Here is a 12496-nt window from a genome sequence, read left to right as displayed (position 1 = left end):
GTCCCGATCACCCATCACCCCATGTGCTCGCTGACCCGTGTCCTAACTCGCACCAAGTCCCGCTCACCCATCACCCCCTGTGCTCGCTGACCCGTGTCCTAACTCACACCGAGTCCCGCTCACCCATCACCCCCTGTGCTCACTGACCCGTGTCCTAACTCACACCGAGCCCCGCTCACCCATCACCCCCTGTGCTCGCTGACCCGTGTCCTAACTCACACCGAGTCCCGCTCACCCATCACCCCCTGTGCTCGCTGACCCGTGTCCTAACTCGCACCGAGTCCCGCTCACCTATCACCCCCTGTGCTCGCTGACCCGTGTCCTAACTCGCACCGAGTCCCGATCACCCATCACCCCCTGTGCTCGCTGACCCGTGTCCTAACTCGCACCGAGCCCCACTCACCCATCACCCCCTGTGCTCGCTGACCCGTGTCCTAACTCACACCGAGTCCCGCTCACCCATCACCCCCTGTGCTCGCTGACCCGTGTCCTAACTCACACCAAGTCCCGCTCACCCATCACCCCCTGTGCTCACTGACCCGTGTCCTAACTCGCACCGAGTCCCGCTCACCTATCACCCCCTGTGCTCGCTGACCCATGTCCTAACTCGCACCGAGTCCCGATCACCCATCACCCACTGTGCTCGCTGACCCGTGTCCTAACTCGCACCGAGTCCCGATCACCCATCACCCCATGTGCTCGCTGACCCGTGTCCTAACTCGCACCGAGTCCCGATCACCCATCACCCCATGTGCTCGCTGACCCGTGTCCTAACTCGCACCGAGTCCCGCTCACCCATCACCCCCTGTGCTCGCTGACCCGTGTCCTAACTCGCACCGAGTCCCACTCACCCATCACCCCCTGTGCTCGCTGACCCGTGTCCTAACTCGCACCGAGTCCCGATCACCCATCACCCCCTGTGCTCGCTGTCCCGTGTCCTAACTCGCACCGAGTCCCGATCACCCATCAACCCCTGTGCTCGCTGACCCGTGTCCTAACTCACACCGAGTCCCGATCACCCATCACCCCCTGTGCTCGCTGACCCGTGTCCTAACTCGCACCGAGCCCCGCTCACCCATCACCCCCTGTGCTCGCTGACCCGTGTCCTAACTCACACCAAGTCCCGCTCACCCATCACCCCCTGTGCTCACTGACCCGTGTCCTAACTCGCACCGAGTCCCGCTCACCTATCACCCCCTGTGCTCGCTGACCCGTGTCCTAACTCGCACCGAGTCCCGATCACCCATCACCCCCTGTGCTCGCTGACCCGTGTCCTAACTCGCACCGAGTCCCGATCACCCATCACCCCATGTGCTCGCTGACCCGTGTCCTAACTCGCACCGAGTCCCGATCACCCATCACCCCATGTGCTCGCTGGCCCGTGTCCTAACTCGCACCAAGTCCCGCTCACCCATCACCCCCTGTGCTCGCTGACCCGTGTCCTAACTCGCACCGAGTCCCGATCACCCATCGCCCCCTGTGCTCGCTGACCCGTGTCCTAACTCGCACCGTCCCGATCACCCATCAACCCCTGTGCTCGCTGACCCGTGTCCTAACTCACACCGAGTCCCGCTCACCCATCACCCCCTGTGCTCACTGACCCGTGTCCTAACTCGCACCGAGTCCCGATCACCCATCAACCCCTGTGCTCGCTGACCCGTGTCCTAACTCGCACCGAGTCCCGCTCACGCATCACCCCCTGTGCTCGCTGACCCGTGTCCTAACTCGCACCGAGTCCCGATCACCCATCACCCCCTGTGCTCGCTGACCCGTGTCCTAACTCGCACCGAGTCCCGATCACCCATCACCCCATGTGCTCGCTGACCCGTGTCCTAACTCGCACCGAGTCCCGATCACCCATCACCCCATGTGCTCGCTGACCCGTGTCCTAACTCGCACCAAGTCCCGCTCACCCATCACCCCCTGTGCTCGCTGACCCGTGTCCTAACTCGCACCGAGTCCCGATCACCCATCGCCCCCTGTGCTCGCTGACCCGTGTCCTAACTCGCACCGTCCCGATCACCCATCAACCCCTGTGCTCGCTGACCCGTGTCCTAACTCACACCGAGTCCCGCTCACCCATCACCCCCTGTGCTCACTGACCCGTGTCCTAACTCGCACCGAGTCCCGATCACCCATCAACCCCTGTGCTCGCTGACCCGTGTCCTAACTCGCACCGAGTCCCGCTCACGCATCACCCCCTGTGCTCACTGACCTGTGTCCTAACTCGCACCGAGTCCCGCTCACCTATCACCCGCTGTGCTCGCTGACCCGTGTCCTAACTCGCACCGAGTCCCGCTCACCTATCACCCCCTGTGCTTGCTGACCCGTGTCCTAACTCGCACCGAGTCCCGCTCACCCATCACCCCCTGTGCTCGCTGACCCGTGTCCTAACTCGCACCGAGTCCCGCTCACCCATCACCCCCTGTGCTCGCTGCCCTGTGTCCTAACTCGCACCGAGTCCTGCTCAGCCATCACCTCTGTGTTCGCTGACCTACACTGGCTCCCGGTCCGGCAAAGTCTCAATTTTAAAATTCTCATCCTTGTTTTCAAATCCGTCCATGGTCTCACCCCTCCCTATCTCTGTAACATCCTCCAGCCTCACAACCCTCGGAGATCTCTGCGCGCCTCCAATTCTGCCCTCTTGCACATCCCCGATTTTTACTGCTCCACCATCGGCGGCCGTGCCTTCAGCTGCCTGGGGCCCAAGCTCTAGAATTCCCTCCCTAAACCTCTCCGCCTCTCTTTCCTCCTTTAAGACACTCCTTAAAAGCTACCTCTTTCACCTGTCCTAATACCTCATTATGTGGCTTGGTGTCAAATTTTGTTTGATAATGTTCCCGTGATATGCCTTGTTAAAGGTGCGATATAAATGTAGGTTGAGGTACCTCACTGTCATCAGCACAAATCAAAAAATCACAGGCTTTATGTCCACGATTCACCAATACAGTTGGTAGCAGGCAAAATAGTTAGCCCCAGATAAGGACTCGGAAATACTACCCTTCTACCTGTTGTAGCATGAGGTCTTTGTTTGAGTTTTTGTTTTTAAACTTAGCTCTAGCATTCACAGGAAGTGAAGATGAGAAGGTTCAGAATGAACTTAATTCTACTTTGCTCAGAAAATTCTCATGAAGTTAACTTCTGAAAGTCTGCAAATTAAGTCGATGTGAAAGGGCACTTTCTGCTACTGGATGGATTAGGAGATTTAAGTTTTCTGATAAGAAGGATTCACAATTACTCTGGAGTTATGTAAATGTTCTTATCAGTCAGTCCCTCCAGAAAATGGGAACAATCCTTCACCTAAACCAGGAGCAAGCTTCTCGGGGTGAATGTGTTTACTGTAATAGAGCTCCACCTCGTGGACTACTGGTGTAATGCAACAACTAATGTATTAACAATAAACGGTCATGTGGCAAGGTCACATGACACAGTTCTTGTTAAGGAGCCATCTTGTAGTGTGTGCTTGTGTTCGTGGTGTCTGTGAGGGTATCACATTTACGATCATCACAAGTTAATTTGTTGATGAATATGAGATTGCATTCGGATTGAGCACTAAATTGTGGAGCAATTATCTTACTCCTGACACGATTGAGTCCTGTATTATTAATGGCCAGAAGGGTGATGTTCCATTTATGCTACGGATTGGCTTTCACACACATTGAGATTACGCACATGGTCTGGAGTGGTGAGCGTTTAAGTGATGACACTAGTTAACTTTAGCCGCACTCACTGGTCCAACAATTGGTCAAAACCCTCCTCCAGTTGCATCTTCTTGTGTTTGAGGGTTTCAGGAATGGCGTCTGCATCCTCACTTTCTCCACTTATTGAGCTCACCTCCACATCCACCTTTCCAAGCTGGAGTGCACCATTTGGAACTGTGCTCTTTACAAAGTAAAAAAAAAGATGAGTGTTAAAAGCCCTCAGCCCAGCAAGTTACATTATTTAGATAAGCTGGGGCAGCACGAAAATAAATCACAAGACAGTGTAATTGGACTTTTAAGAAGATATCATAGAATTAAAGAACTTGCATTTTCATAGCACCTTTCACGTCCTCAGGCTGTCGCAAAGTGCTTCACAACAAATGAGAAACTTTTGAAGTGTAGTCACTATTGCAATCTAGACACCCAATTTGTGCACAGCAATGTTACACAAACAGTGGTGGGATAAGTGACCAGATAATTTGCTTTGGTACTGTTTGAGGGATAAATGATGGCTAGGTCCACGAGAAAACTCCCTACTCTTCTTCAAATAGTGTTATGGAATCTTTACTGTCCATCTTGGTTTAATGTCTTACAGATTTATAAAGAAAATCCTTTGGAATGCATAACCTTGGGGACAGGTGTATTGCTCTGGAACAGCAGCACAATCAATGATGAATGGGGGTTTAGAACTTTTTTTAATAGATTTTTAGTACCAAGCTTTTTGGTGTTTCATCTTCAAGAGTATTTATTTCCTCCTCATTTAAATATTTTATCTTCTATTATCCTTCTTTGTCTAAGAATCAACTATTTCTGGACAATCGAACATCTTCCATTCTCTAAACTTCAGTCCATGGTCAACTGCTGTCCATACCCTATCCTGCACCATCTCACTTGGCTAACCCCCTGTTGTTTCTCACCTATATTAGTTCCAGGTCTACCAATACATCAGAGTTAAACTGCTCCTCCTGTATTTAAATCCCTCTATGGTCTCACCACTCCTTACCCAGTAACCTTCTCCACTGCTAAACCCCTGCCATGAATTCTACATTTGACTGACTTCGGCCCCTTGTGCACCCTCCCCTCCCTTGGTCTGATCATTGATAACCATTTAGATCCCCATATTCTGGAATTCCCTCCCTAAAACCCTCCTCCTGGCCACCTCCTTCTCCTCCTTTAAGACCCTTTTTAAAACCCACCTCTTTAACAAAGCTTTAGCTCTTAATATCTTTTTCTTTGGCTCGGTCAGCATTTTCTTCCTTACATCTCTGAAGCATTTTGGGATGCTCTTGTATGTCAAAGGCACTCTACAAATACAAACTGGTGTTGCCCATTAAGGCCACAATGATGCCCGACAGTGGAAGTGGAGCAGACTGGTATAAGGGACACACTTCTGAGGATGAGATTCAGAAAAGTCGTTGGGAAAGAAAAGAGGGAGGTCTACAAATAGTATTATAAGCTGATCTGAGAGTCTTAGAACATAAGAAATAGGAGCAGGAGTAGGCCATCTGACCCCTCGAGTCTGCTCCGCCATTCAATAAGATCATGGCTGATCCAATCTTGGCCTCTTTGATGCCAATAGTGTGGAACAAGTCTCCCACCTCAGCACCAACATCCCTCAACTTGTCATTCACAGAATTAAAGCAGAGATCGAAGCCTTACCTCAGATTTAGGATTGTCGACTGTGGCTGCAGGTGTATGAAAGGCTGGTATTGGAGGCTGTGCCATCGGTACTGGCACTGGTGGCTGGAGAGCAGGTATGGGTGCTACCCACGAGTTGGGAGTTGGTATCACATCACACCAATGGTCTGTGGAGGAATGGCTTTCTGGGACCTGCTCAATCCGTTCCTTCAGGTCCTCCAAGTGCATCCCAAGCCGAAAGATGTTCCCCTCCACTTCCCTAGGAAACAAAGTGGAGGTTCCTCTATCTACTGAATGTTATAAGAACATACCTTAAATATTCCAATCTTTGTAACCCCTGCTTTCTGCATTAATCTGAATGGCACACTACAGTGCAGAGGCCAGTTTAGAACAGAAATCCCCATAATGCCTCAATATTTAGCCACACATTAATCAATATACCGGGTGGAAATTCGGCCACTCCTCTGATGCGGCGTTAATCCAGGCGGAGCGGTAAATTTTGCGCCGGGAAATGGTTTGTGTCTCCAGCCGCAAAATTCACCATCCGGGCCCAGAGTGTGGGGCGGAGCGCGAAGGGAGGCGTTCCACACCTCGTTTAGGGCACTAGGCCGGCTGAGCAACTGAAAATCCCGAGATAACCAGCCGGCCTCGGAGCACCCGAGACATCCGTGGAAAAAAAAAAATCGGTAAAAAACACCAAAAACATTTCCAATACTTTACTGATGCCACATCAACAGGAATCGCAAAAATAAATAAATAAGAAACAATCACACTTACCTCAGGCAGACATTCCTTCCCTTACTGCAGCCGGTACAGCTCGGACCAGCAGCTTTCCCAGGCGCTCCCACTAGGGGGCGCTACCCAGGGTGTTATACACTGGCTCACCTCTCCCGGGCACTCCCACTAGGGGGCGATAACAGGGGCGCTACACACCGGCTCGCCTCTCCCAAGCGCTCCCACTAGGGGGCGCTACCAGGGGTGTTACACAACGGCTCACCTCTCCCAGGCGCTCCCACTAGGGGGCGCTACCAGGGGTGTTACACACCGGCTCGTCTCTCCGGGCGGTACTGCTCCGCGTCCCCGCATACCCGGCACCGATAGCGCTGGAAGCTGGAAGCTGGCCTCCCGTCTGGAAATACTTTCCGCTGCCATTAGCGCCCCTCCAGGGTGAAAACAGAGCTGACTACAAACCGTAGATCCAGCCCACCTTGTCTTCTGCTCATTATATTTACTGATGGCTGCTGAGGGATTTAGAAAGTACCTGCAATCTAACTGACGGAGATCAGTTTTATGTGGAGATTCCTGAGTTTAAAAAAATAAAATCCCAAACTGCTTGGAGAAAGTGAAAGATTGTTGGATTTAACCAAACTATGTGCAGTCGCCATTCTAAATATGGAAGTACGTTTATGAACAGCTCAGGAACCCCATGCTTGAGCGAGGAGAACATTTAATGGAGAACATTTCCTGCCACACTCTAGTTTCAAGCTTTTATAGTTACTAATGCCGGAGGGGTAGGGGAGAAAAGAGCAAGGATTGAGGTGTCGGAATGAAGTACGTGGTGCCTGGAACTCAACAAGGAAGAGTTTACTGGACTTATCTGTATGGGCTTATTAATGAATTTACATTATGTACTTATTCCCAGATTGTAAAATCCCAAAGTGCTTAAAAAATGCTGGTTAGATTGAAAACTTGTGGACACCTACAAATTTAAAAGCAATATGGTTCTTCATTTTCAACAGATGCACCCACTAGTCCAGTGAAAAATACGAACAGGCTGCCCATCATGGTAAGTCTTCGCACTTTACAAAGTTAAACAACAGCCAAAACTCTAAACCCAATAGCATTAATCATCTTTTTAAAAAGTAACAGCTTTAAAGACTTTGAGGGAGAAATTCGTCTCCCAGTGCCTGCGGGGGGCGGTAACAGGGCGCTGAGGGGTTACTGACCAGTCGTGACCAATCTCATGATCTCACTGAATGGCGGAGCAGGCGCGAGGGGCTGAATGGCCCAGTCCTGTTCCGATGTTCCTATTTTACCATCAGAGATACACTGCTAATTTTTCATTTTGTTTCCTTTCTCTACAATTATCTGACACTAATACATTTCAAGACCAATCTACAACCAGTTTTGAATTAGTACTCTCCACTCTCTTCACCCTGTAATTAAAAGCGGGTGCAAAACCTTGCCTAATAATTTGCACGCTCATAAGTTATTCAGTTACCATCACTGCAATCGTGACTTCTAAGCATAGTGCCAACTCAGCATCAAAAGGGTATGTAACATATTATTGTGTCAATTATTAAACACTTGCATTATCATGAATTTGACCAAAGGTATAATCAGAGTTGCTTTCTGGGCAATTTGAAGGTTGGAATTCCATGCATATTATGTATTTATTATCTGCTCCTGGCTACACTCGGAATGGCAGTGTCCAGTAGCCACACAGACAGAACTCCTTAGCTTAGCAACAAGCCTTTACCCTGTAGTTTCAGCTCCAAACACCCATTTTTCTCAGCTGAAACTTTCTTCCTCAGACTATCATCATCATCAGCAGTCCTTCAGAATCGAGGAAGACTTGCTTCCACCCTAAGAATGAGTCCTTAAGTGGCTGAATACGAGAACCACAGTCCCTGTCACAGGTGGGACAGATAGTCGTTGAAGGAAGGGGTGGGTGGGACTGGTTTGCCACATGCTCCTTCCGCTGCCTGCGTTTGGTTTCTGTGTGCTCTCAGCGTTGAGACTCGAGGTGCTCAGCGCCCTCCCAGATACACCTCCTCCACTTAGTGCGGTCTCTGGCCAGGGATTCCCAGGTGTCAGTGAGGATGTTGCACTTTATCAGGGAGGCTTTGAGGGTGTCCTTGTAATGTTTCCTCTGCCCGCCTTTGGTACGCTTGCTGTGAAGGAGTTCCGAGTCGGGCGCTTGCTTTGGGAGCCTCGTGCCTGGCATGCGAACTATGTGGCCTGCCCAGCGGAGCTGGTCGAGTGTGGTCAGTGCTTCAATGCTGGGGATGTTGGTCTGGTCAAAGGCGCTAATGTTGGTAAGCCTGTCCTCCCAGGGGATTTGTAGGATCTTGAGGAGACATCGTTGGTGGTATTTCTCCAGCGATTTGAGGTGTCTACTGTACGTGGTCCAAGTCTCTGAGCCATACAGGAGGGCGGGTATTACTACAGCCCTGTAGACCATGAGCTTGGTGGTGGATTTGAGGGACTGGTCTCCAAACACTCTTTTCCTCAGGCGGCCGAAGGCTGCGCTGGCGCAGTGGAGGCGGTGTTGAATCTCGTCGTCAATGTCTGCTCTTGTTGATAACTCCCGAGGTATGGGAAATGGTCCATGCTACACAATGATGATGTATGTCAGACATCTAAACCCTCTCGTCTTGTGCTATATTGAACTTTGATAAACGGATCATGATCAAGAACAAAGCCGGACATTCACAATGCTGCAGTTTATAAATGAATCAACTCAAGTTAGCTGTTACCACAACACTCATACGAGTATGTACACTGACACTTAGGGTAATGTGATGCCAGATTAATATGGATGCAGTGTCTGTCATGATACACTGAAAGTGTTAGCTGTTACTCCTCGGTTGCATGATTGGAGTGACATCCCAGCCGCTCAGTGACATGTAGAGTGTTGAAGAGAAGTCAGTGGCTGGTCACCATTCTCATGTTGAACTCAAGCTGATGAAATCCCATCAGGAAACACTGTTCTATACATATCTCTCAAGTGCCCCAATTTAATTAGGGCATGATGACATTAAATGGGGCTATATGTGTCAGCTGTGGCTCAGTGGGCAGCACACTCGCCTCTGAGTCAGAAGGGTGTGGGTTCAAATTCCACTCCAGGGACTTGAGCACAAAAATCTAGGCTGACACTCCAGTGTGGTACTGAGGGAGTGCTGCATTGTCGGAAGTGCTGTCTTTTGGATGAGACGTTAAACCGAGGCCCCTTCTGCTCTCTCAGGTGGACGTAAAAGATCCCATGGCACTATTTTGAAGAAAAGCAGGGAAGTTATGCCCGGTGTCCTGGCCAATATTTATCTCTCAATCAACATAACAAAAACAGATTATATGGTCATTATCACATTGCTGTTTGTGGGAGTTGCTTGTGCGCAAATTGGCTGCCGCGTTTCCCACATTACAACAGTGAGAACATTGTACATTAATTGGCTGGAAAGTGCTTTGAGATGTCCGGTGGTCATGAAAGGTGCTATATAAATGCAAGTCCTTCTTTCTTTATAGGCATGGATGCCCAAGTCAGAAAATTCAGCCAACGTTCCGGATCTCTGCTCCTGATCCAAGTACAGGTGCAAATTCCATCCTTTGAACATATTACGGGCCGAACAGTGAAGTCCTGCACTGGAGTGATATTTACCCTGAAGCTGCACCTCAGCCTGTCCAAACATAAATTGGAATTGCTCCACTTACCTGTCAGGATCAAATTCCCCAATGATGCAACTGCTGCCGCCGGCATCCTTCAGCTGGAGCCCACGATGTTCTTCTCGGGCCTGCAGATATCCTCGTTCCAGAGCATCCTGGCCCTCCTTAAACTTCTGAAATGCCTGAAAATAAGACACGGAAGAAAAAAAGAGAGAAAACACTGAGATTAGTGCAGGCCAGTTAAACAGAACAGGTAAATCCCAAGGAATAGGACTAATACTTTTTGCCGTTTTAATCTTAACTAGATTGTTACCCATTTGTTCACGCAATTTAGAGTGTCGAATAGAGGTATTTTTTGAAAGAATCTATCCTCCATTTGTTATTATGTGCCCCTCCTCCCCAGAAGGATAAAGCAGCCCAACGCAAGAAATTAACACCATACCTTGTTTGAATCCCTGAAAAATATCAGCACACAATCACCAATTCAAATAAGCAAGACCGTGGGCCAGTGTAACCTTAGAGGCCACAACTAAACTGCCTCGACACTTAACATCACATTATTCCCAATGTCTGTAGAACTGTCAACAATCTCGAGCAATCAATGTCTGCTTCTCGTAATAAATATTCAACTAACCTTCCTCTGCTCAATATTCACCAACGTTGTCATCTACTCCCTCTCCTCAGCCACTGTTGCAACTCTTCAAAACTGCCTACCTTCAACCTTTCCATCCTCTTCAAGTATTGCCCATCTTTTCTCAGGTTCAGGAATGTGTCACCACTACTCAAATCCATGCCCACCTCTTACACCACTCCCCGATTAAATCCCTCAATCCGGTTTCCATCCCACCCACAGTATAGAGACCACTCTGGTCAAAGTCACCAACAACATTCAGTGGGACTGTGATGCAGTATTATTCCTCTTCAACCTCTCTGTGGCCTTCCATGCAGTAAAGCCCACCATGCTCTTCCAATGGCTCTCCTCATGATCCACCTCAGTGGGACTGCCTTGGCATGGTCCCATTTTCCCTGCCCCAATTCAGCTGGAACATCTCCTGCAATGGTTTCTCGTTCCATGCCCACGGTCACTTCAAGGTGCGCTCCAAAGCTCCATCTTTGGCCCCTTCCTACTTTTCACCCAGGTGATGCTATTATCTAAAATCAGTGGAGCTTGGGCACATTTCGCTATACGAGAGACACTTCAGACACTTTGCAGCTTCAGAACAATAGTCTTTTTCCAATGGTAAAATTAGACCATGTGTTATATAGTCATGGCACCATGCCACCAAACGGGATAGAAGGTCATATTGAGTGCTTCTTTATTTTGAAAGCATGTTTTACACTCGAGATTTCATTTCAATAGCCTTCATTTTATTAAATTATCCTAAAACTCTGAAGCCTATTTCCTCTTGCCCTATGTGTTGTTAAAGACAATAATCTTTCTTTCCTCAGCTAGTCTTCAGTGATCTAACCCTTGGGAATCCTCTAAATTCTCAATAGCCCTTGGAAATATGTTGCCCATTGATAATGAATGGGTGGTATTTGTAGTATAACGGGACCAAATTCTACACCCACTTCCAACTTCTTTACCTCCACCATCTTCATCAATGCAAAACCATTTACCTTATAATAAACATTAGTATTTTATCCATATTTTACATTTATCCATATTAAGTGCCATTTTACCCATTAACCCAACTGCTGCGGTTGCCCACATTGCTTTGATAATATCATCCTGCATCACATGTTCCGCAGGTGTGTATACTCAACAGCAGAGGGAAGTGAATCCATCAGAACATAAGAAATAGGAGCAGGAGTAGCCCATACGGCCCCTCGAGCCTGCTCCGCCATTTAATAAGATCATGGCTGATCCGACCATGGACTCAGCTCCACATCCCTTCCCTGAAAAAAAAAGGTGCGGTTCAATTCTGCTTTTGTTTGAAAACGCAGTTGATCATTGGAGGGACCGAGTGCAGTGAGTGTGAAAAACGTACAATACGAGGAGTACAGGCTGGTGTGTGGTACAGGCTCCTCGCAGCTGTAAGGGCCACTTACCCTTTGCTGGGCCCCTGGTACCACCTTTCTTGCCTGAAGCAGCCTTTCAAATGTATCCATCTGTTAGGGAGAAAAGGCATACATTTTCTCAGGTCATTTGAACAAAATGATTTGCAAATACAAGACAAAGTAAAACTGCTCATTATATATATTGCAAATCTTATATGAATGTGAATAAGGACACTATGAAAATGATGCACTCATGTGTACAAGTTAGTGGTCAGAATTTACTGGGTTGAAGTCCATCAAAAAATTCCCCCTCAACTTTCAGTCCCTAATTCTGGCTGACTGTACATCCTCTCTGCTCTTTAATCTGTTAGTGGTGATTGTTATACTCATAATAAAAGGTGAGACCGAGTACAGTGTGTAATGAACAAGTGTGACCGTAGCTCCTTTATTGTAGTTCCAGAGTGTAGGTGCTTACATACTGGGATCCCTTGGGACTCCAACAGGTGGGCCCTCTGGTGGACAGGTATGATGCAGGTTACAAGGGGTTAAATACATAACAGTGACCAAGTCACTTCTCACTGAAACTCCCTCCCTGAACCAGTCCACCTCTCCTCTTCCCTCTGCTCCTCCAGAAACCTTCTCAAGACTTTCACGCAAGCCTTCAGACATCCCTCCTAAGCTCTTTCCACTGGCTAAGCATGCCGTTCCTCCCATTAGTCTATAAAGTGCCATGGGTTGTGTACTACATTAAACACCACTGTAACAGTGCAAGT

The 12496-nt window shown here is 48.7% G+C and overlaps 1 protein-coding gene across 2 annotated transcripts in view; it reads right to left on the bottom strand.

The window, feature by feature from the left end:
• The window catches only part of akna (AT-hook transcription factor), a 205024-nt gene that overhangs the window by 45234 nt on the left and 147294 nt on the right, over positions 1-12496 (bottom strand). For both annotated transcript variants that reach the window (XM_070862780.1, XM_070862781.1), the window contains exons 7-10: positions 11775-11834; positions 9771-9904; positions 5361-5598; positions 3731-3882 (exon numbers count right to left, since the gene is read on the bottom strand). In XM_070862780.1, the coding sequence (XP_070718881.1) occupies positions 3731-3882; positions 5361-5598; positions 9771-9904; positions 11775-11834 (584 nt within the window). The remainder of the gene's footprint in view (positions 1-3730; positions 3883-5360; positions 5599-9770; positions 9905-11774; positions 11835-12496) is intronic.

The sequence above is a fragment of the Pristiophorus japonicus genome, chromosome 20 (assembly GCF_044704955.1).
Source record: "Pristiophorus japonicus isolate sPriJap1 chromosome 20, sPriJap1.hap1, whole genome shotgun sequence".
NCBI classification, from domain to species: domain Eukaryota; kingdom Metazoa; phylum Chordata; class Chondrichthyes; family Pristiophoridae; genus Pristiophorus; species Pristiophorus japonicus.
This window is presented reverse-complemented; position numbering and strand designations above follow the sequence as displayed.